Here is a 25,558-nt window from a genome sequence, read left to right on the forward strand (position 1 = left end):
TGCACACATCTGAATATTTGGTCAGGATTATGTTTGGGAAGAGTGCAGTAGCTGAGCTGTACCGAGTTTGGCCATCCCAGAGCATCTCTCCGTCCCATCAGTTGTCTTTCTTTCTGTTGACTCTCGTTCACTCGTTACAAGTGCAGAATGCTCATGTTTATGAGAATGATCGCTTTCTTGTAGCATGCCCAGATTTTTCTCTTTTGAGCAAGAGTTGCCCTTCTTTCTTTCTTTTTTACCTGACCACTAATGTCTAGCCTTTCATTTCTATTATTTAGTTTTCTGATTGCAACAAGTTTGCGTGCATTTTTTAAATGCTTCATGAAGGTCTTTTATTACTGATAACATGCAAGCAGTCACACTTTCATCTGTAATGAGTGCCAGTACAGTTACTCCTGGCAGGTGTCATAGATGCATTACAAAGCATTCAACATAACTTTCTCAGAACAATGGGCTTTATTTCCCCCAAGTCTCTTAGACAAACATTGGTCAAGTTTCCCTTTACTGAGCAGCCGTTGGAAGAAAAGACTCGTCATTTTAAAGGAATGAGAATGGTTGTAACTACTTGAGGAACGATGCTTTGTGTGTGAGTGGTTGCAAGGAAGAAACCCAGCGATGGAGTGAACATCATTATCTGAGTACTGATTTTGTTTTATTCCTCTGCTCACATAAAAAAAGTTAAGTCCTCTTAAAGTCCATGCAAATGTCTGGCAAGACTGTGAAATTCCTCTTGGACGAGAGAGTGGGAAAGCGGGTCTCTCGCTCTCCCTGTCTCTCCTATTCTCTCTCGTCCTTCTCTTCCCTCCCCTCTCTCATGTCTTTCCTCCCTGCATGTCTCTTTCTATTTCTCTCTCTCTCTCTCTCTCTCTCTCACTCTCTTTCTTTCTCTGGCAGCACTCAGCTTTTTTGGCAGGAGTGACCAGAATAAAAACAGCAACACCAGACATAGAAGAGAAAAAAGTGCAATGATCCATCGAACCAAATGCTTTGCCCTTTCCTAATTACGTCGTGTCCAGTATTATTTTCTCTTTTCCTCCCCATTTCATTTTTTTTGAGACATTTTTGAAGTGGTAATTAGCTCTTGGAGAATAAAACCAGCTGATTCGGGGAGGGCCAGTGCATTTTGGGGCGAGATGGCTAACAGGAGGTTTGTGTTGCTCCTTCTCGGATTCATCCTCACAATACAGCTGAGTCCTTCACTGCAAGGAGGTAGGTGTGCACTTTGATGGCTCGTATAGAAGATCCTGAGAAACATTACTGGTGTAGGCTTTTTTTCTGCACATTTTGTAGCAACCAGAAGTGTGCATTGTGCAGAGAGTAAAGTTAGAGGACTTGTGCAACCGATGGGCGTTGCAGGTGGTCATGTTTACTACTGATTTTAGTTGTGCATTTTCACTGGAGGTTATAGGATAGTAATAATATGCGAGCAGCCATACATTCAGTGTAATGAGTCTCATTACATTTACCTTTGCCTGGCATGCTGGCATAACATGGAAGATTACAAAGCATTATTATACATACTCTATTATGCATAACTCAAAAAAGAAAAAAAAATCAATAGCAATTCAGAGACATCACTCAGATCCTGAGCATTACCACCATGCCTGTTTGCTGAGGAATCTGGGCCACATTTGGAGTGGTGACATTCACATTATCCATATTTGAGTATGTTTTGCTTTTGCCTAATAGCATCCAGGTCATTTTCGAACCTAAAGAAGGATGTTTTATTTCTGAGAAAACATTTCTGTGAGTAAATAAAAACATGATATAACCAGTACTTTGGGTAGCTTTTGGGTAGTCTAGTAATTCACAGGATTCCCATAATAAACCTTCATGGTAATACAAATTCACTTAAGAGAGGCATATATCTGATTGTAAATGTTTATTTAGGTGGTTTACACCACCAAGCTAAACTACAACGTCCTGTCTTTTTCAATCAAATTAAAAGAATTCAAGCTTGCAAATACTGTAGTACAAACCACCAAATGCAGGCTGCAGAGATTTTACAACGAAATGTCATAAACGTTAACTCAGCTACAGATGTTAGCTGAAGTTCTCTGCCTTTTTGTGCCAGAGTGCTCAACTGGGAAAATGAATGTGGTGAGAGTTGTTTCTCTTGAAGGCCATTCCCCTCGATCGTAGAGCGCTTTGCTTAGCTGATGGGGAGGGTGATGAGTTTGTTAATCGAAAACAGAGCTCATACAAACTGCATTTCTGAAGACTACAGATGGACTCTTTCTGTCAGCTTGTGTAGACTTGACAAATAAAAAAACCTTCCCGGTGGACATCGCTGTCCAGTGAGCCGTGCAAGTGCCCATTAGGTGGGTGTCTTTGGCTCAAGTCACCAGCAGCGTATGCTGTATGATGTTGCGCTGGATTTGTAAGTACAAACTGTGGTATGGAGCGACGCAATATAAGACAGGGAAGTCAAAAAATCTCCAACTTGTTTCTTTTTTTTTGGCCCCATCATTAAATTGTAGTTGTTTTGATGTTCTTGGATGTGCGTCTGTGCAATGTTAAGTCGTGATTGGAAAGGATGTGGGGTCTGTTCCCAGTTTCCAAACAAAGCCAGAGTATTTCACAATGATTTATTTATTTTCACAAAAATACTTTCTTCTGCACTTGCTGATATATGTGTTTCCAGGCTGTTCATAAAAGAGAGCTCTCTCAGCTCATCTCACTGATGCTGAATTAATTTATTACGGAGAAATACTGCTCTTGTTGCCTGTGAGGAATTGCAATTGTGATATGTTTTCCATAAAAGCCATGAGGGCCACATCTTAATTTCAGCAGTCTACTATGTTCATTTTACTAATTGTATTTGAGGCCATAAAACAGCTCAGCTATTTCCTCCATACATCTCATGCTCCATGACAAATTGCTGGTCTGTACGACTCAGACCTGTCTGTAGAGCACCTGTGATAATTGCATGGCGAGAATAAAAAGTGTCACAGTTGTGAATGGGGAAAATGTTTTTTAATTACGTTTCCCCATACATTTATCAATCCGACTTAAGGGCCAACGCTAAGCAAAAGGGTAATGCTGTTTGTAGGATAAAGCATATACAAGCATTCAGTCAGATGAACTGACACAAATGAGCCTAAAGTCAACTCCCATTACCTCGTAGAGAGTTTTTTCAGTGCTGTCCACAATGCCCACATTGCCTTCTGAGTGCATTGTTATCCAATGATCTCTGTACTGGATAGTTAGCAAAATTTACATCTGAAATTCAAAATTCAGAGCCTGTGAGTCTGTTTGGACAGCTCTCGCAGGTGGAATGTTTTCTCTATTGGAGTGAATGAGTTATGGGGCAGGTGGGAATTTGAGGGCTTTGGGAAGTTACTATGTCACCAGACACTTTGCTGTTACTGTGATGGTTTAAGTCAAGCCTAAATGTCTCTTTTCTTCCATTCTTGCTAAATGCTGACAGTTTTGACACATGGAACAGCCTCTGTCGGAGCTTAAGGAATGTCATTTTGGAGCCAAAAGGCTCACATCATTCATTACTTTGACCCCATAAAAGCTTTATTGAAGGGCACAAGAGCACCCACTGTGAGACTTCATGTTAAACCATATAGTGTTAAAAAGTATGCAATCACTGCTGTTGTGGAGTAATGATCTTGTGGGATCCCAGAGTCTGTTTGCTTTATTGGAACTGGCATTACGTCTAGTGTATCTAAACTGTTGATCGATTGTGTAAGCATACCTAAGCAGTTGGCAGTCACATCCTACACAATGGAAAGCCTTTGGTTGAAGTACCAATTATCATGTATCAGTTTCCCCCCTCACTCTCTTATACCCTCCTGTGGTAATTTATCACTCAGACGTCTGTCATTCATGTAACCTTATGACAACCAATCATTTTGTGCTCAGTATCGGGTAACGGTGCCCTTCAAACACCATTGTTGGTTGGCTATAAGTGCAGACACTTCCAGTACAGTACTGCATGGCAGTCTCACTCCTGCAGCCAAAATAATTAGGCTGGTTTATGACAACCGCTCTTAAATGACATGCGGGCTAAGAGAGGAGAGCCAGGGCCAGATGAAAGGAAAGGAAAGCGAGGTCTTGCCTCCTTCTAGACTTGTAAGAATTAAGAAGCCCTCCTTTCACACAGCAAAGCTTGAAATAAGGGGAGTGCATTTTAAAAAGCGTAAGTCTCTGGCTCAGAACATCAGAGGAGTTCAATCCATTAGGTCTCCTCCTCATTAACACTCAGCTGGCTCTGCTTGAAGGTGTATGAAATCACCCCCAGATCAGATGGCACACCACAGCCATCAGATGGGATTATAATAAAGTGCACCCCCCCCCCAAATCCACAAATTCCCAATCTGATTAGCGTCTCCTCCAGAGGTGCTTTAAGGCAAATGTGTGCTGGGAGCGCCTCTCTGGACTCCATCCTGGAGATCTTGTTTTCCAGAGCTGGCTGTACTCGCCTGAAAGGAATTAATGTCTCGTGGTATGTCTAGTGGCATGTTGATTGATTTGAACGGAGCGTTTGCCATGCTGTCTGCTGACTGGAGCCACTGTTAGCACTGTAATGCCTGTGATAGACAATGCATATGATGCTTTCCATGCACTATGACCAGTTTATACGCTGGTCTAGCTGGTTGCAGTACAGCCATGATTTTCACCAGCAAAATTATACTTGTTATTAAGGTAGTTTTCTTAGGACATCAGCATCTAATGCATATGCTGGAGACCAGCTATATAGTGAGATTTTTGAAAGATAACAGATGGACAATACAAAAAGTAGCAGAGCAGGTCTGAAGTAGAGATGAGCAAAAGCATAATTCAACATATGAATCATGCTCATCCCATCTGAACCCCTGGTGCGGGTAGCCTGAAATACCTCCCATGTTTCCTGCTCTTCAGTTAGCAATCCAGCATACAGCACTTGTTGACTGATGTGATACGCTCTAAGTGGCCTTGTATCGAGAGAATAGCGCAGGCCTGCAGAGAGAAGGCCTCTGTAGAGCGTTATATCATGACCTCAGCTCTCAACGCCACGCTCTATTGGGCTCCTGCAGTGTTGGCAGTGGCTCTGTAGGAATGCTAGCAAAGATAAGTGGCTTCATTTAGCTACATTAATTTATACCTCCCCCTCATTCACAGTCTGAGGTCGTTAACAGATCTGACAGTTTATCTCCCATATCTTTGGCATTTTGAAACATAGCTCACTTGCTACACACTCAAAAACCCAATGGTCGCCGGTCCATCACGGGATGGCATTGCTGGGAAATCACAAGATATCAAGGCCATTATGCTCAATGCAAGGTGCTGTGGACCGTATGTAACTTGAGTTTAAATTTAAAATCAGGCTCTTTAGAGTGCTCTTGAAACAGTCTTATATAGGTTTTTTTTTACACATCTTCATGGCAGTGCTTAGCATGGTTATCTCTGTTATCTCATAGTGGTGTTAACAGCAGCTTACGACAGCTTCAATGGTCTTAATTACAATAAAGGCAGTTTTGTCTGATAAAGCTGCTCGCCTCTTAATATTACAGCTCTTGTCTTGTTCCTAAAATTGTAGAACCAATACTCAGTGTTTGTGATATTGCACCACTGTACCTTCTGAACAGCACATCAGAATGTTATTTGCTCTATAACCACAAATTCCAGTGAGGGTAAATATCAAAGTGAGAGTCCTGTCTACTTCCACCGAGAGGAGATGGAGCCAGGATTTAAACAAAGACCTGCTTTTAAACCAAATCATCTGTTCTGAAACAAATCCACAAATTCCCAATCTGATTAGCGTCTCCTCCAGAGGTGCTTTAAGGCAAATGTGTGCTGGGAGCGCCTCTCTGGACTCCATCCTGGAGATCTTGTTTTCCAGAGCTGGCTGTACTCGCCTGAAAGGAATTAATGTCTCGTGGTATGTCTAGTGGCATGTTGATTGATTTGAACGGAGCGTTTGCCATGCTGTCTGCTGACTGGAGCCACTGTTAGCACTGTAATGCCTGTGATAGACAATGCATATGATGCTTTCCATGCACTATGACCAGTTTATACGCTGGTCTAGCTGGTTGCAGTACAGCCATGATTTTCACCAGCAAAATTATACTTGTTATTAAGGTAGTTTTCTTAGGACATCAGCATCTAATGCATATGCTGGAGACCAGCTATATAGTGAGATTTTTGAAAGATAACAGATGGACAATACAAAAAGTAGCAGAGCAGGTCTGAAGTAGAGATGAGCAAAAGCATAATTCAACATATGAATCATGCTCATCCCATCTGAACCCCTGGTGCGGGTAGCCTGAAATACCTCCCATGTTTCCTGCTCTTCAGTTAGCAATCCAGCATACAGCACTTGTTGACTGATGTGATACGCTCTAAGTGGCCTTGTATCGAGAGAATAGCGCAGGCCTGCAGAGAGAAGGCCTCTGTAGAGCGTTATATCATGACCTCAGCTCTCAACGCCACGCTCTATTGGGCTCCTGCAGTGTTGGCAGTGGCTCTGTAGGAATGCTAGCAAAGATAAGTGGCTTCATTTAGCTACATTAATTTATACCTCCCCCTCATTCACAGTCTGAGGTCGTTAACAGATCTGACAGTTTATCTCCCATATCTTTGGCATTTTGAAACATAGCTCACTTGCTACACACTCAAAAACCCAATGGTCGCCGGTCCATCACGGGATGGCATTGCTGGGAAATCACAAGATATCAAGGCCATTATGCTCAATGCAAGGTGCTGTGGACCGTATGTAACTTGAGTTTAAATTTAAAATCAGGCTCTTTAGAGTGCTCTTGAAACAGTCTTATATAGGTTTTTTTTTACACATCTTCATGGCAGTGCTTAGCATGGTTATCTCTGTTATCTCATAGTGGTGTTAACAGCAGCTTACGACAGCTTCAATGGTCTTAATTACAATAAAGGCAGTTTTGTCTGATAAAGCTGCTCGCCTCTTAATATTACAGCTCTTGTCTTGTTCCTAAAATTGTAGAACCAATACTCAGTGTTTGTGATATTGCACCACTGTACCTTCTGAACAGCACATCAGAATGTTATTTGCTCTATAACCACAAATTCCAGTGAGGGTAAATATCAAAGTGAGAGTCCTGTCTACTTCCACCGAGAGGAGATGGAGCCAGGATTTAAACAAAGACCTGCTTTTAAACCAAATCATCTGTTCTGAAACCAGCCCGGATAGCTGTCATACCAGCCAACAACGGGACAGTACATGGACAGGGATTCTGACTGGAATGTGCTTGGCCATGAGGTTAGGGCTTGATCTGAAATCTGGTCTTCTTTCAATCATAATGCAGTAGGCCACAGAGTGAACCTGGAAAATCCAGTCTCCATTTTAGAGATATTCAAGGTGGCTTATCATTTGCTGTCATTTGAATCCACTTGTGTGTTCTCAGTGACAGCATATGTTCTAATTATGTTAAACCAGAACTGTACAAACTGTATAGTTTGGGTTTTAGGGTACAGTATGACAATCTTTTTAAAGACTTGATGCAAAGCATCCTCAAATTGTTCATTAAATATATAGACTACGAGACTTGAAGCTTCGCTGTGGAAACGCCTCGCAGCGGATCAAGACCCCTCTGGTCGACTGATCTCGCCGCTTCTCGCAGCCGCCTTCAGCGCCCACAGCAGTGCCGGTCTTCCTGATTCCCTGCCACCATCCGGCAATCTTGAAAGAGCAAATATTAAAAGAGCAAATTTAGCAGTGTTTTAGCAAATGCCGCCCCATTTCCGTCGCTTGTGCAGGGCTCACTAAGTCATGGCGCACCCCCTACTCGGCTCGCCTCACTGGAAGGGCCTACGAGTCTGCTGGACAAGTGGCCTCGGTGCTTCATTCTATGGCGGTCCTACAGGTCTATCAGGCCAAACTCCTCCAAAGCATGGATGAGTCTGGCCCAGACTTCTCAGCTTTCAAGGAGCTGCCCAGCGCGACCTACCTGGCTTTACATGCCACCAAGACCACGGCGCAGGCGATTGGCAGGTCGATGGCCAGCTTAGTGGTGCTCGAGAGCCACTTATGGGTTGACCTTAATGGAGATTAAGGATGCGGACAAGGTCCCCTTCCTGGCCTCCCTTGTCTCCCCCTCTGGCCTCTTCGGACCCGCGGTTGAGGGATTCGCAGAGTGCTTCACTGCTACACAGAAGTTGTCCTAGACTATGCGACACTTCCTTCCCAAGCGCTCTAGCTCTACGGCTGCTTCTAGTCGTCCCAAGTCAGTGCCAATTCAGCAGCCCGCGAAGCCCACACCTCCAGCTACCCATGTGGCTCCCAAGCCTGAGCCTTGCCAGCGCTCCCGCTCTGCCAGACGCTACCCATTTTCGAAGCATCAGGGACCCCGGCCCAAGTTAGTGCTGGACCCGGCGCCTCAGGCGTCCTCATGATCTGTGGGAAAGAAGGAGGAGGGGGCCAAGTCTCACTACAGCTGAACCCCATTCAGTTCCGGGTGCTGACGGCAGTATGTTTGTGATCAGCTCCGTTGTGAACACTGGGCCCGTTCAAAAAGCACCCACACAACCAGGCACTGTTATAGTGGGAAAAATAAAACACAAACATTTTCATAAAGAGAGCATATTTCCTCTTCCGCTTACCACGAGTGTCGGGTCCCCACAAGGCGATCGGCCACCCAAATGAATCCAACCCCTTGCCACACGGGCCGAGGCCTGACAGGCCATCCCCGGAGTGTCAGACTGGGTTTTGGGAATAATAAAACGAGATTACACTCTTCAGTTCGCTCGAAGACCCCCGCGCTTCCACGGCGTGGTTCCCACCTTGGTTCAGAGCAAGGATGCACACGTCCTGCGCTCCGAGGTGATGAATTTACTGGTCGAAAGGAGCCATAGAAATGGTTCCCCCAGGTGAGAGCGAGTCAGGCTTTTACAGCCGCTACTTCATCGTCCCCAAAACGGATGGCTGTCTTCGATTCATCCTCGATCTCAGATGCCTGAACAGCGTCCTTATGAGACGGCCGTTCAGGATGACTACTTTGAAACAGATCCTCTCGCAAGTGTGCCCAGGGGACTGGTTCTTTTCTCTGGACCTGAAAGTCGCTTACTTTCACATCCAGATAGCACCCCATCACAGACGATTCTTGAGATTCGCCTTCGAGGGAGTGGCATATCAATACACGGTCCTTCCATTCGGACTGTCCCTGGCTCCTCGCACTTTTACAAAGTGCATGGACGCGGCTCTTACTCCTCTGAGACAGATGGGAATCCGGGTTCTGAATTACCTCGACGACTGGCTCGTTTTAGCCCAGTCGGAAGATGAGCTATTAACTCACAGTTCCCTTCTCCTCAGCCACATGGAATGCCTGGGGCTCAGGATCAATTTTGCCAAGAGCGCTCTGTCTCCCAGCCAACGGATATCGTTCCTGGGAGCAGTTTTCGACTCGGCCCGAATGAGGGCGACAGTCGCGCCAGAACGTGCACTGGCTATACAGCAGCTCGCGGCTTCTTTCAAAATAGGAGTCTCTCGCCCCCTCAAGACGTTTCAGAAGATGCTAGGTCTTATGGCCTCCACATCTCCAGTACTACAGCTGAGTCTGCTGCGTATGCGGCCCCTTCAGTACTGGCTGAAACCGCTAGTCCCGTCCCACACCTGGCGTCTCGGACGCCTTCATATCAAGGTGGACCAGGCCTGTGTGGCAGCTCTGGCTCCTTGGGAAGACTCTCATTGGACGGAACGAGGTGTGACCCTGGGAATGATCTGCAGAAGGAAGGTAGTCTCGACAGACGCTTCCAACACGAGTTGAGGAGCACTGTGCGACGGCAAACCGGCTTTCGGCCACTGGTCGGAAGAAGAAGGACGGCTACACACCAACTGCCTGGAGATGCTGGCAGTGTGTTTGGGCCTTTGCACTTTCTTGCCAGACCTAAGGGGACACCACATCGTAGTCCGATCGGATAGCATGACGGTAGTGTCCTACATAAATTGCCAGGGAGGACTTTCCTCGAGGCGCCTCTGGTAGAGCGCCTCCTGGAATGGGCTCAGCTCAACTTGCATTCGCTGAAAGAGATGCATGTCCCGGGCAGGTTGAACCAAGGAGCAGACATGCTGTCTCAGAGCAATGTCCCCTCGCAAGAGTGGATGCTCCACCCCCAAACGGTTCAGAAAATCTGGGAAATCTTTGGCAAGGCAGAGGTCGACCTCTTTGCCTCAAAAGACAACTCTCATTGCCCAACTTATTTTTCGAAGGACACGGACACGTTGGCCCACAACTGGCCCAACCTTCTTCTTTACGCTTTCCCCCCAATCGCCCTGATCCTGCAGGTAATCAGGTGAATCAGGGAACAAGGGTACAGGGTTCTGTTGGTAGCCCTGCTCTGGAGGAACCAACACTGGTTTACAGAACTGTCCCAGCTGCTTGTAGCAGCTCCATGGCCCATACCCCTGAGATGAGACATCCTCTCTCAGGTGAACAGAATGATTTGGCACCCCCAGCCCGAGCTGTGGGCCCTGCACCTCTGGCCTCTCGATGGGAGCTTGCGGACCTCCCCGAGAGTGTTTTAAATACAATATCTCAGGCTAGAGCTCAGTCCACGAGATGCCTCTTCGCCCTTAAATGGTCAGTTTTCTCCGCCTGGTGCACAACCCGCGGCGAAGACCCAGCTTCATGTGACATATCTCTGATATTGTCCTTCCTGCAAGAGCTGTCGGACAAGGACCGTTCCCCTTCCACGCTCAAGGTCTATGTAGCAGCCATAGCAGCCTATCACGTTTCTATAGCAGGTCAATCGTTGGGCAGGAACAACCTGGTTGTTCGGTTCTTGAAGGGGTCTAGGAGGTTTAACCCGCCTCGCCCCACCACAGTCCCTACATGGGATCTGTCCACGGTGCTGAGGGCTCTAAAGAGCCCCCCTTTGAGCCACTACAATCCGTTGACCTTCATCCCCTGATGCTAAAAACTGTTCTGCTACTGGCGTTAGCATCGGTAAAGCAGATGGGAGATCTACAGTAGAGACCTGCAATCCCGCGGGAGTACCACGGGACCCAACACAACAGGGTGCAAATGATTGACTTGCACAAGCTAGGCAGAGTTTCTATTTATAACACGTGTTTAAAGGGTTGCGCAGTGTAGCCAATCACAGACTCAGCTGTTGATTTCTGGAACGCAATGGCCAATCAGAGGTGATTAAGTTAGAATCCACTCACCGCAGTGCTGAAATTGCGTGCTCACGAATCGTCTCATTTCAACACACGAAGTGTAGACATTGTGAAAGATTCTTTGTGCATATGTTCATTGTGTTATAACAGAGCTTTATGAGATTGTGATGAACTGAGATGTCAGCATTTAGTGATAATAAAGGAAGTGCTGCTCGCAATATGCCATGCCAAACCATTCACGCAGCAGCCCATGCTTGCTTTTCTGTTAAAAATAACAGTGGTTTGTGAATATTGATGCTACCTAAATAACAAATATTTTATTGGGAGCATTTATGCTGGGATGTTGTGGACCATAGGAGATATTACAGAATCATTTAATGTAAATTTCTTTGATGTGCTGAAAAAAAAATCTATATAGATTACTTTTATGCGGGATTTTGCGGGCGGGAGCGGGACAAAACATGAATGTCGCGGACGGGAACGGGACCAGATAAGATATATTTCTGCGGGAGCGGGTGGGCGCGGGACAGAATCTTGCGGGAGCGGGACTGAAAAATCCATCCCGCGCAGTTCTCTAGTACAGACCACGATACCAGTCGGTACTGAAATTTCAAAAATGTCAATTTCCCACAAACATTTGAGCGCTGTTGAATGGCAATCAGCACTGTTTAAGAACATCCGAGAGCTTTCTGACCCTGCATAGACAACAAAGCAACTGAAATGTTCAAGGCCCAGAAAGGTAGCAAGGACATGGTTAAAATAGTCCATGTGACATCAGTGGTTGAACCGTAATTTTATGAAGCTACGAGAATACTTAGGTCGAAGGTGTTAGCGGTTTGGAACGACATGAGGATGAGTAATTAATGACAGAATTTTCATTTTTGGGTGAACACACAGATTGCCCCCTCGAGGACATCGTGTGCGTGCTCCTCGCCCAAACAAACAGCGCATAGATCGTGTGAATCATCGGGTGTCGGGAACCGCTGACACGGATGTACACACTTTCTAAACGCTTCGCTAGTGCTCGCCATAGTAGGAAAGAAAAGCTCTTACTTTGCTTTTTGGAATGCACGCTTCAAACAGACCGGTCAGTGAAGACGAAGAAGAGAATGATGTGCGCTACCGGCGCCTATTTTGTACTAGTCGCGGCGGTAGTGACGTCATGGCTGTCGCCGGCCAAACAAGTTGGTGTTTTTTCAATGTAGGCTTCAGACACGGGTCACGACGAGGCGTTCCCCCCCCATAGCGACCCCTAGAGGACGCAGTTCGAAGTTCCACGAAAGGGAATCCGTCCCGCGCAGGTCTCTAATCTACAGGCGCTCTCTGTGAGCCCCTCTTGCCTGGAATTCGGACCCAATGACTCTAAGGTCATCCTGAAACCAAGGCTAGGGTACATACCTAAGGTGCTCTCCACTCCGTTCAGAGCACAGGTGATAACTCAACCCATGGGAGTAAGAGCCCATTCGACTAGAGGCATGGCCTCGTCTTGGCTTGGTCTAGTGGTGTGTCCATTGCAGAGATCTGTGCAGCAGCCGGCTGGGCCACGCCGTCCACATTTGCCAGGTTCTATAATCTGGAAGTCCTGACCTTACAGGCCCGGGTCCTTTCTGCATAATGGGCTCAGTCTTGCCTCAGGGCAAAACCAGTACTTAGGCTTTGCCTGCCTGCGCTCTTGGCCCTAACCGAGTGCCGAGGCTGTAGGGGTTTTCTTTTGGAACGTTTACTTATGGCTGGGATGACCTCTGCGAAGCTGCACGACTCAGTGGTCGCTTCAGTCGAAGTAACCTGAGAATCCTATGGCGACATGCCCGCTTATAGAGCCAGATGGCCCCACCCATATTGGCGGGCTCTGGCGGGCTTCATCGCCATAGGCTCATGCAGCTCCGCTGCCGAGTCATTGGTTCGCTTTTAATTTACTGCACGAACCAATGGCCAAGGCTTCAGTCATCGGAGAACAAGGAGTTTCCCCCATAGCGTCTTAGCAGACGCAGTACTCGTTCCCGTATCTCAGGGAACCGAGGTTACGTTTGTAACCGAGTACGTTTTTGTATGACACATGTTTTACAAGTATTTGTACAAACAACATCCTATCTTTCACTATTCCTCATTATTATTATTGTTTTTTTTGTTTTGTTGTTTGGTTGGAAACATTGGAACTATCAGCTCAACCTTTGTTTTAGCTATGGAACCTGTGGTGTTTCCCTTCCATATGAAATCTGTAAAGCATGTCTAATGGCAAATCCATTCCTATTACAGTAAGCCAACCAATGTGTGCTTCTGTCGGTTCATCGAGATCGCTGTAGTGCACAGGGTATTTCATAGTCCATTGCTATTGCTGTTTACAAAATTCAAGGGAGCGCTTGTCTCTTTCTGTATCGTTTGTGAGGTTAGGTGAGTCCTTCTCAGCCAAGGGAGAATAGAGGCAAATCAGACTTCCATCTTGCTTTTCAAGTGACTTGAAAAATGTAGGACAGTCTGTGCATCATATGTTTATTTGCCTTTGCATTCCTCAAAGTTAACGCTGTCTCTGAACTGCAGCTCGGCTCGTGTCCAGGAGAAGGAATGCAGGGAAGGGTGTTTCCCATCACAGAGATTTACTTTTCTAATTCTCAGGCTCACATCTTTCAGCCGTTCATCATCCTCCTTTTTATTTTCTTCAAGATAGGAATCTAGTGTCAAGATGTGACAAAATAAAGGCTTACCTACCACATTTTCAGCTAAGCATGAGGTCCTTGAGTTCAAAATCATGGATGTATATGAAAATAAAGCTACACAATCAGTACAATAATGATTAACAAAAACAAAAAATCCTCAAGCAGTCAGGCTGCTCACATGTGTTCATTTACAGGGGTTGCAGCTTATACTGTATGTATTTGAATTGAAATACAAATTTTTCTTTCTTTTTTTTTGGAATTGGTCAATTGTAGTGAATGATTGTTCATAGTGACTGCTGCATGCAATCAAGACAAATAAGAGTGTTAATTTGTGTCACTACGCAATTTCCATGCTTCTAATGTGTGCAATAAATTTTTATCTGTTTTGATGACATATATTTAATCAGTTAATCATGTCAAATCTCTTTCAGATTTCAGATTTCCACATGATGCTGTATCACATTTACACAAAGGCATTCGTTAATTAGGAAATTAGTGAAGGTGCATGATTTCATATGTCAGCATAATTTATTGCATGCACAACTGCAATAATGTTGCAAAATTCCTTACTACTGGTTCAGAACTACTATTTTAATTGGTCTTATTTTAAGAAATACAGTTGTTTTAAGAGTTAACAAAGTATTAATGCATAAAAGGAAAATACTCATCAACAAACTAATATGTTCCAAATAACGCTGTAAGCTGAAACTGTCAATCATTTGCAATGGAGCGAGGTGCTTTGAGTCATGCGTTCATTAATGTCTTAATTAGCTGTGACCTGGATGGGAATCAAGTCATCCCACATAGAGAATGTGTAAATTTAATACAAGCCATTTATTTGCCAAACAATTCACCAAAGCAGCCCTAATGATTCCCTGAACGTCAATTAAACCACCATTCAAAGCTTTATAACATTTATTCATTTATAAGCTTGTGAATTACGTTACTGATATGATTTAGATGTCTCAAAATCATAGCGTTTCATCAGAGATTCCTTAATAAATTGGTGCCTGTATGAAGGGCCTTAATGAAAAGGCAAAACAGCAGTTGCACTGGACTATAACTACAGTCATAAATGTCACGCTTTCCTTCTTTAAACACAAAGCTGTCCTGATGCCAACTTCTCTGATCTACTGGCAGCTCGTACGATTTTGTACAATTATTCATAACAGCTTTTTGTTCGACTGCATGAAAACACTGAATGCAATTAGTAGAGCTAAAGTCATTAACTATTGGAGGAAAGCAAAATGAGCTTCAGCATGACTGACTAAATATGAGGAGCTACTGCACTGACTTAAACACTTGACATAGGATAAAAGTGGAAAATATGAGCTGTGTTTGTTTACATCTTCAGTTTTTCAGCAAAATGTAAATTTAAACATAGCCTACTTAAAGGGGTCATATGATGCAATTTAAAATTGTCCTTTCTCTTTGGAGTGTTACAAGCTGTTTGTGAATAGATAAGATCCCTAAAGTTGCAAACTAAAGTCTCAAACCCAAAGAGATATTCTTTATAAAAGTTAAGACTTGTCCACGCCCTCCTAAAATGCCTCGTTTAAACACGCCCCCACATGTCTACGTCCATGGTTTTATGTTTACGCGGCGCGATACACAACGCAACGTGTAAAAAGACAGTATAAGTCATTATAATCAGTAATTATGTCCCCACTGGATGCAACAAATGCCTCGTTTATAATGGGTTTTAATGATTTTGAATCGTCGCTCCGGCCGGACAGGACATCACAGTATGGTAGGGATTTCCATCACATGGTAGGGATTTCCATAACATTTCCATCACACGCTTGAGGTATTCAGCCAATCACAACGCACTGGATAGCTGGCCAATCAGAGCACACCTCGCTTTTCAGAACGATGAGCTTTGTAAAAATCGACGCGTTTCAGAAAGGCGGGGCATAGAGGAGCAACAATAATGTACATTATGTGGAAAATAATGTGTTTTTTGAACCTTAAACTGCATAAACACATTGCATTACACCAAATACACAACATAATGTTCTTTTTTAGCAACATCATATGACCCCTTTAAAGCATATTTGCCTTTCATAATTTGGTAATTCTGGTATCCTCTGAGAGAGTTTCAGATGAGGCAGTACTGCAGCGGTGGTTCTAAAGGTCACTGAGGACAGCCGACTCACTGTAGACGCTAACAGCTTGTTGCAGACAGGTATCTAAGAACAAAATCTGCTCTCACCACTCCAACAGAGACAGGAAATCCTCTGTTTGAGGCCGATACCAGGCTGTGACATGGTTACCGTGGTGATCGGTCACTTCCTGTCCAGAGTGTGTTCAGAGGGCAGACTTTCTTTTTGCACTCAGCAGCCGGCCGAAAGGTGGTTATATGTTCATTGGAGATCAGTATCATGCTGTCCGTTCACTCAAATGTTCCACCAGACTCAAACACAGCCCACTGTCTGACACGCATCAACACTTTCCCTCTTGAATATGTGCGCTTCTGTTCCCAGTTACATTAAACACTGATTCTTGAGACAACTTTACCTGACATTAGTGTTTAAAACAGCAACATTTCCACTGTAAATTAATTAGATGAGTATTCTTAGCAGAAACATACCATTTGATTTTATATGCCCTTTACATTATCACAGACTCCGGCTACAAACACATGTATAAATAAAGCTCTGTTAAAAGTTCAGTAACATCACACAGAGTTTTATAAAAAATATAATAAAGAATAATTCCTTTATATCTAAATGTTATTTTATTTAAATTCTGAAGCCCGCTTTGAATGGAAGGTTCAGTAATTCAATAACTGACCATCCATACCAGTCATTTTAAGGAAATAATTCAATTTGCCTCTCATGAAAATTGTCCAATGTCCAATAATTATTTGCTAACCCTAAAGAGATACCGGCACAGTAAGGATATGAATGGATAATAGTAATTTCTGGTAATATCATTCCATTTTGCGTGTGCCTTTATGAATATTAATGTTATTAAAGTAAATAGCTGATTGTAGATGCCAAATTGGCTGCTATTAGCATTTAAACATTTTAAATGAGTTTCTATAGCATTACACACAGTTTTATAAAAAATATAATAAAGAATTATTCCTTTATATCTAAATGTTATTTTATTTAAATTCTGAAGCCCGCTTTGAATGGAAGATTCAGTAATTCAATAACTGACCATCCATACCAGTCATTTTAAGGAAATAATTCAATTTGCCTCTCATGAAAATTGTCCAATGTCCAATAATTATTTGCTAACCCTAAAGAGATACCGGCACAGTAAGGATATGAATGGATAATAGTAATTTCTGGTAATATCATTCCATTTTGCGTGTGCCTTTATGAATATTAATGTTATTAAAGTAAATAGCTGATTGTAGATGCCAAATTGGCTGCTATTAGCATTTAAACATTTTAAATGAGTTTCTATAGCATTACACACTAAAGATAGTCAAGTCTTTCCCACAATGTGATAAAATTCAGTTTACTGTTACTGATATCAGCAGTACGTCATGGAGACACATACAGCACACAAATGGCACCATTTCCTGCATGTTTCTTTCAGAAAGCTTGCACCACTGTGAAGGCAAATGAAAACCCAACTTGTAAGCTGAAGTTTTTTTCCAAGAGCAAAAGTGTAGCCTGCCTCAGACTAAACATTTGTGTCACCTCTAATCATGTTTTGAAGCTGTGCGATAATGTTCTGCCCTTGCAAAGCGTGTGAAGGTTTCGGCAAGATGACAGTATATGTAAACTTTCCACTAGCTTATTTAAGATCTTTGTTCCATTTCTTCACTGCCTCATCTGCAAGTCAATGCCAGGGCAATTCACAGCTTGCTTTTGTAGTTTTAATCTCAGCACCTGATCCGTTGACTGTGAATGATTCTTCCCATGTGTGGCTTTCTCTTTCACATGACAACACTGGCCTTGAGTAGCTGTTTTGTTTTATTTGTTTATTTATTTTTATAATAATATATAATAATGAAAATAAAGCATCTATAATTCTTTATTGAATAATGACAGGGTATTCGTGCAACTCCATAATAAAAGACCATGCTTACTGCATTGCTGCTAATAAACACAAAAGAAGCGGGGACATATGGATTTGATTAAATGGCCTTCGAGGAACATGCAAAAGCTATTAAAAAGCTTTGTCATCATAGGGTCTGTTCACATTCTTCATCACGATTTTGTGATGCAAACCGGGTCTGGCTTCGAAATGTAACTTTATAATTGATGCCTGGGCTAACAAGACCTCCTGGGAGGCTGTTAGCAGTCGTAGAGCATTGTACCCAACCAGCCCACCCATCATGAGCCTTTCCTGAGCCCATGCACTGTAGCCCACTACATGAGACTAACCTTTCCTTACAGTATTGCTAATGCTAGGGTTCTTACATATCATGGTAATCAATTTGGTTCACAATCAAAATAAGTTTGTCATTAAGTTGACTGGGCAAAGCATTTAGTTTGTACACATATGGTATACTGTTGATGTTACATAAGGATAAAGCTTTCAGGAAAAAGCACTTTCCGCAAGCACTTAACAAGCCCAGACGCACACACATACAGACTGTTTTTGCTCTCTGCATTTCTCCTCTTCTCTAGCTCACTTCCGAATCGAATTGTCTAATAAACCTGGTATTGTGTATTACCAAATTGTTGGCTCTTTGACGAATTGCATCGTTCCTCTTTTGCAAGTGACTTTGGATAAAAGCATCTGTTAAATGCATAAATGTAAATGTAAAATACCACTCATTAAGCTACTTTATAAGGCTTGTGCTACAACTACATCCAATGTCGTCCTCTGTAGCAGCAGAAGAATGACAAAGCATCAGTTTCACACATGATGTCCATCCGTTCCTCGTCATTCTGTTGTATTAGAGCTTTAAAGCCTCCTGTTTTGTCAGGGAAGAAAGAAAAGCGAAAGACATGTGAAACCAAAATGAGTTCATTCGATTCTGACCAAAATCACATTTTTGACTTCACTTGAAGGCCGTATACAATTCCCGAACTCCTAAGGAGTGACTGACATCAGCTAAATGTCCAGAGAAATGCTTTTCAAGGCCTTCAGCATTTTCAGAATCAGATTTCCTCAGAGACACGGCTTTTGTCTGAATTTTTCTCCTTGCGTGTCAGGGTTGGGAAACACGAAAGACAGACCCTGATGATGCTTGTTTTTCTGTTTCAGGGGTGTATGTGCCACCGGGTGCTGGATTGCTACCAGGTGCTGGACTTTACCCAGGTATAACCAGCTACAGCCATGGTCCGCTCACTGCTTTGTTCATCATTTATACCATATGACGAAATGACACTGGCCATGATGGTGATTGTGATTTCAATCAGAGCTCACAGAATGGATTTCAAATACAACATCTGATACTACTCAAGTGAATATCGTGTTGACTTGCTACTAGGTGTCTCAAACAAAACTCTTCACAGTCTTCCAAAGATGTGATGCATTTCACAAGCTTTGTGGTGTCTGAGAGTAAAGTTGAACCATCTTCATCTTACATTTGACAAGATGCGAACTCATCTGCTCTGATAGTGCTCTAACTTTACTGGTTTTAACAGGTGCTGGGACGTCCCAATACAAAGCAGCAAAAGCAGCAGGTAAGATCATTTTGCTTTGACTATAAACACTGTAGGTTGATTTGAGACCATTGAGACCAGAAACCTGCATTGTTTCTCATCCTTGAGACCTCATTGAATCATTTTATCATTTGCTCTTTTACTCATTCATTCATTCATTCATTCATTCACTCATTCATTCATTCACTCATTCACTCAATCAACCAACCATCCAAACAACCCAACAATCAATCAGCCAGATTCATGTATGCGTTTGGCTGCAGTACAAGCGCCTTTCTCCAAGCCCACTAAATCAGAATACTGTTTTTCTGAGTTCCATCCTTTAAATTAAAATTCTAATATTATCATATTTTTGTAATATCTGTTGGCTATCAAGTGAACACTATAAAACCACACAGATATATATACCTATATTAAGGCAAGAGTCAAGTATGAACTGTTCAGCTGTTTTGTATTTGTTTGGGGGGGGTGGGCTGATGCTCAGCAAGGATGATAACACTACCGTCTTATTTCTCAAACTCATGTGTTTGCTGACAAGCTGTTTCAGAAAAAGTGAGCTGTCGTTACTAATATAACTGCCATAAAAGTCAAAGTCCACCTGTGTGGCAGTCGGTGAGGTCACATCTTGCCATGTGCAGATGCTGTAAGGAAGTTGATAGCATGTAATGTGTAATGAAGACACAGATAAAGTGTGTTATAAGCGTGAGACGGATGCTAACGAACCAATCTTTTGTTCAGCAGGAGGATATGGAGGTGCTGCTGGGACTCAAACAGGAGCTTTAGGGGCTGTAGGTTATGGAGCTGGTAAGATCTCTTCAAGGTCATCCACACTACTACACTCACTTGCACGCTTACTAGTATGCCAATCCATATACTGAATTAGCAAAGCAATAAAAAGATTTTAAAAAGATGTGAATATCTGTTAAAATGTAATTGATTTCTGTGATCAAAGCTGAATTTTCAGCATCATTACTCCAGTCTTCAGTGTCACATGATCTTCAGAAATCATTCTAATATACTGATTTGCTGCTCAAGAAACATTTCTGATTATTATCAATGTTGAAAACAATATTTTTTTGTGGAAACTGATACATTTTATTTTTCAGGATTCACAGATGAACAGAAAGTTCAAAAGAACAGCATTAATTTGAAATAGAAATATTTTGTTACATTATAAATGTCTTTACTGTCACTTTTGTAACATTATAAATGTCTTTACTGTCACTTTTGATCAATATAATTCCTTGATTAATAAAAGTGAAAACAAAACAAAAAACACACTGGCCCCAAACTTTTGAATGGTATGTCTTATTGTTGTGGTAAAAGACATATTTTTTAGGAGCTGGTGAAAAACCTCCTAAACCAGGTAAGCCCACTGAGAATTCTGGCAATAATTCAACAGACCATTAGTCCCAGAGTATGTATACTAGAGTCTCTGTTGTGAAATACAGTAAGTGAGAATATTGCCACGTTTCTTTAATTTCCAGTTTTACATCCACTGGCTCACCAGGTTTTGCCATTGAATATCCTTTTTCAGTGAAAAGAGTGGGCAAACTGACCATTTTCATCCCAGGGCCCTCGTCCACCAGCTGATTTAATAAGTGTAAACTTACATCAGTGCTACTCAAACAATGGGGCAGCAGAGCTGAATGTGTTATTGGAACACAGGCAATATAATAAGTGGAAATCTTGGACCTACCAAGTGCAACTGGACCCATTCTGATACCGTAATATAAATATTGTTGCTTTCTCTGTCAAACCAAGCACTATCGGTGCATTAGCACCATTCGGGTATAACTGAATTTCCTAAAGCAGCGCCGATTCCAGCGACATTTTTGGAGAGATAAGGAATTAAACAAATGTAGCCAGGCTCAATAAACTTTGGAGCAGCTTACTGGCTCCTCTGAGAAAGACCTTTTCACTCTGAAAGAGCTTCTCAACTCCCCGATATCAGATTTTGCAGTGGAAGTTGTCTTTGGCTGTGATTGTTGGAGCGAAGCAGGAGATAATTGTCTAATCCTTCGCTTCTCATCTTTGAGGTAAAAATACTTAGTGGTTCTGAGGGGAAGCAGACACATTCAGACCCCAGGCCTCACATTTAACTGATGCGCAACACACTACCTAGCATGAACAAAATCCTCAGATAAGACGAATGAATGTATTTGAGATTAGATTGGCTGTAAGGCAGTGTCTGAATAGGCTCAGTCCATGCCTGCAGATCAGCTGTTGGCCAAATTCAGAATCACTCATCATTCAGGCCACACATGATTTGTACCAACAGAGCTCTGCAGAAACACACACAGATTTGATCACTCATTCATTTATTGACCACCCAGCTGTACACACTCCCTGTCCCTAGTGTGTTCATTTATTCAATAATGATGAGAGTGTGCATGTTACTATACTTCAGTTCCATTCCTCAGAATTCACACGTGCCTCTAAAGAAAATCCAAACTAAAAATCTCTGCACATTCTGACTGGACCTGGCCCCCATTTTCCAAAAGCATCGTAACCCAAGTAGATTGGGACCCCTTCTTCTTCCTTTCTGACACAATCATATGATGTTGTTCAGCAATGATGTCACCATTAAACTTTTTGGAGAGTGAAAAGCAGACCAGAGCTTCATTAGTCAATGTCACTAAAGCGCAGCTTCCACGTCTTTAATGTGCACTGCACAGTACTGGTGACACAGTGAACCTCGTCACTCAGTATGCTTGTCACTGACTGGATCAGCGACAGGGTGATCGGAAAATGACACACTGCAAATTGCATCCATATGAACAAAGCAAATGTGTATAGCAACAGTAAAAATCAAAGTATATGTGTTTAGATCATTCCACACAAAATAATAACAAATATTATATGCAGAAAATTTGTATGACCATTATTATAGACCGCTATAGTGTAGAGCATGACTCTAGCAATGTCTTGGGTTGGATTCTGAGGGTTTGCATGAAGCGATAGGATCGGTGAAAATAGCAGAGTGATTTATTTGATGAATACAGTCTGTTTATGACATCATAGAACTGGATTTTGTTTCTGGTATGCAGTGTTCTTGACCTCCAACACACAAACCACAATGACAGCAAACAAATCACACGCTCTCTAAATTTACACGCCATAACACAATACTCAGAGACAACAACACAGTTATAGTAACATAAATAAGAGAGAAAAAAAAAAGTGCTCTTTGCAAAATATTGAGCTCATGCCATTGGTCCGAGTGTTGCCATAGAACCCATAGCTGCTGGCACAGGGCACGTGCAAGTGGTTTTGATTGGTCTTCAGGTCCATCTCTCTGAAAGAGTGCCAGGCCTTATTTGTGTAAAAAAGAGAAGCTCCCAGAATAAAGAAACTATATATTAAACTCTTCATGATGATCTCCAATCCTAAACCCATGTTAAGTGCAATCAAATTATATCAAGTGTAAAATTTTAAAGTTCTAACTTTGTTAACTAAGAATTAGCATTCCCCAGCCTCCTATCCAACCCTTCACAAACTAGCCAGTGAAAAGTTACAGGTTGACAGCTTCAGAATATTACATGCTAATTTTTCAAATGTCCCATACATCCTTGACCCTCTGATCATGTAAGTTGACAAAATGAAAGTTCTTGTACATTTAAAGAGATGAGTTCATTAAACCCTGCAACCCTAATTATGATGAGCAGTTTGGAGAATGAAGTTTATTAAGCTCAAAATCAATAAACCAATTCTAATTATTTAAAACCTGTCAAGTTCTAAATACTTATTATTGTTTATTTATTTATTAATGTTTATTATTTATTGGCTTTCATAGTACTTGATTAAAACATGATATTACATTTACATTTACATTTACATTTAATCATTTAGCATACGCTTTTACCCAAAGCGACTTACAAATGAGGAGAACAATAGAAGCAATCAGACGAATGAGAGAGCAACAGTATGCAAGTGCTGTGACAAGTCTTAGTGAGTCTAGCACAGTACACATAGCTGTCAGAATTATGAACTATTCTCTGTGTGTTTTTGCCCCTGTGACCCAGTTTCTTCCTCATGTTGATTGTGTTAATTTGATTCCAGGTGTGTCTCGTTCCTCCCCAATTATCCTGCCTTTAAAAGCCCTAGTCCTTTCAGTTCTTGTTTGTCGGGTCTACTTGTTGAATGTCCTCCTTGTTCTCGGTTTTCCTGTGGATTATTAAAGACTGTGTCATTCAAGTACTCCACGTTTCCTCGTTCCTTGCTCCCCGAGTGAAGTGTGACAATGTGTGTGTACTGTGTATATTTATTATGTATATATAAATACACACACATACAGTATATATTTTTAATCTCTTATTTTATCTGCAGAAACTACCTCTTCAGACTGAATCTAAACAACATTTCACTAATTCAGGTGAGACACAGACCTACAGTACTTATAAATGGTCAGCATTCTCTACTAGATGATGATTCCTGTTTGATGTGGTCTTTGTGACTTTATATAAGGCCGTCTGTCAGGCCTTTGGGTGTTAGAGAGGGCTGGCTTATGGTTATTGATATTGAAATGAATGGGTCAGTTCCCAAAACTGCCTGGATAGACTTCAAAGAAAGCAGCATTGCCCGGCACGGAGAGCAAGGGGCGTCTTAGCGTTTCTAGTCTGGCTTGGAGCTAAAACCTCTCAGAAGGTCAGCCAGGACTGTCTGAGGTCTAAATAAAGCAGTGAAATGAGACTGTGGTGGCTTTCCCACCTGTTGCTGCTGTTGCATATATCTCTTTTATTCCCCCAGTAACCTCTGTGCCGTGTCTCATAGCTACCAGACATTTATTGAATGCTCTCACTCGCAGACCACTCATAATGTTTCATGCATGAAGCAGCTTTTGGTTGAAGACTGAATAAAATTTGAGTATCAGTCGCTTTCATTCTCTCTCACCTTAGATACCCAGCACACATCTGAATGCACAACAAATAGGAGCTAAATAAGCCACTCCATTCACATATTCCCATGTCTGCGTCTAGTGTTTTGTTTCAATGACGTTACTAAATTTGCAGCAATTTTCTCCACTGTCCCAGTGGAGAGGATTAGGTGCAATTTCATTTTCCTCCATCTCACCTTCGCCTGTGTATCTCTCCTGGGCGATTCCAAACTGTGAATAAACAAGGCAGATCTTTCTTCATTTCGACTAACCGGAGCATCACAAGGGGAGGCAGGGTCCAAATCGATGAGCAGCATTTTGCCAGCTTTTGAGAGTGTCTTTGCCTAAACTGCACACAGAGGGAGAAAATTAAAATGGGCATATGTTATTAAAGGATGAAGAATGAGACACTGGTGACAGAATTGACCTGACAACACTAAGCATGGGTTCTTGAATTGTAACCAAATCACAAAACACCATAATAATAGATTTAGTGTTGTTACAATAATGCTGTCAGGATTATGGACTATTCTGTGTGTGTTTTTGTCCCTGTGACCCAGTTTCTTCCTCATGTTGATTGTGTTAATTTGATTCCAGGTGTGTCTCGTTCCTCCCCAATTATCCTGCCTTTAAAAGCCCTAGTCCTTTCAGTTCTTGTTTGTCGGGTCTACTTGCTGAATGTCCTCCTTGTTCTCGGTTTTCCTGTGGATTATTAAAGACTGTGTTATTCAAGTACTCCTCGTTTCCTCGTTCCTTGATCCCCGAGTGAATTGTGACAGAAGACCCGACCGATACAGTTACCTCAGTTTGTACCCTCCGTTTTGTTTCTCTTTTTACTCAGTTTTTTGTTTCCGTTGTGTGCCCTATGGATCCCCTCCTACGCCCCGAATTTATCCTCCTCCCTGCTGGAGCAGGGGGAAAATTCGCTCGAGGGTCATACCAGACTGTTTCCAGTCATCTGGAAACCCATCTCACCACCTATCTGGACGACGCGCTCTGCGCATTCTATGACGCCAGCCTCAACACTGCGTGCAGAGCGCCGTCGTCCGAAGATGGCCCACGAGCTTTTGTGGAGTGGACTGGAGTGGAGTGCCACTCCCGACCCAGAGCCCAGCCCACCATCTCCCCGATGCGCAGAGCGCATGCCCGAGCCCACCGCGAATGACGAGCCATCGCTAGAGAGAGCGACAGAGCTGAACCTCCCGGATCCACATCTCCACGTCGGTCGCCGGCGCCTTCTGCTCCGCCTAGGACCTCCGGATCCTCCCCATCGTCCTGGCTCATCGGCTCTCCGCCTCGGGCTCCTCCACCACCTGCTCCTGGATATCAATCCTCCTCCGGAACCTCCTCCGGAACCTCCTCCCATGTTCCCACC

General features: G+C 42.9%; 1 protein-coding gene across 1 annotated transcript in view; it reads left to right on the top strand.

Annotated features, from left to right (window-relative positions):
* Positions 1–906: 906 nt before the first annotated feature.
* The window catches only part of LOC107720455 (elastin-like), a 76,786-nt gene continuing 52,134 nt past the window's right edge, over positions 907–25,558 (top strand). Inside the window, exons 1-4 of the mRNA XM_016528162.1 lie at positions 907–1,209; positions 18,907–18,960; positions 19,290–19,328; positions 20,046–20,111. Coding sequence (XP_016383648.1) covers positions 1,134–1,209; positions 18,907–18,960; positions 19,290–19,328; positions 20,046–20,111 — 235 coding nt within the window. The 5' untranslated portion in view covers positions 907–1,133. The remainder of the gene's footprint in view (positions 1,210–18,906; positions 18,961–19,289; positions 19,329–20,045; positions 20,112–25,558) is intronic.

This window comes from Sinocyclocheilus rhinocerous, unplaced genomic scaffold (genome assembly GCF_001515625.1).
Source record: "Sinocyclocheilus rhinocerous isolate Xijiao unplaced genomic scaffold, SAMN03320098_v1.1 scaffold601, whole genome shotgun sequence".
Lineage (NCBI taxonomy): Eukaryota > Metazoa > Chordata > Actinopteri > Cypriniformes > Cyprinidae > Sinocyclocheilus > Sinocyclocheilus rhinocerous.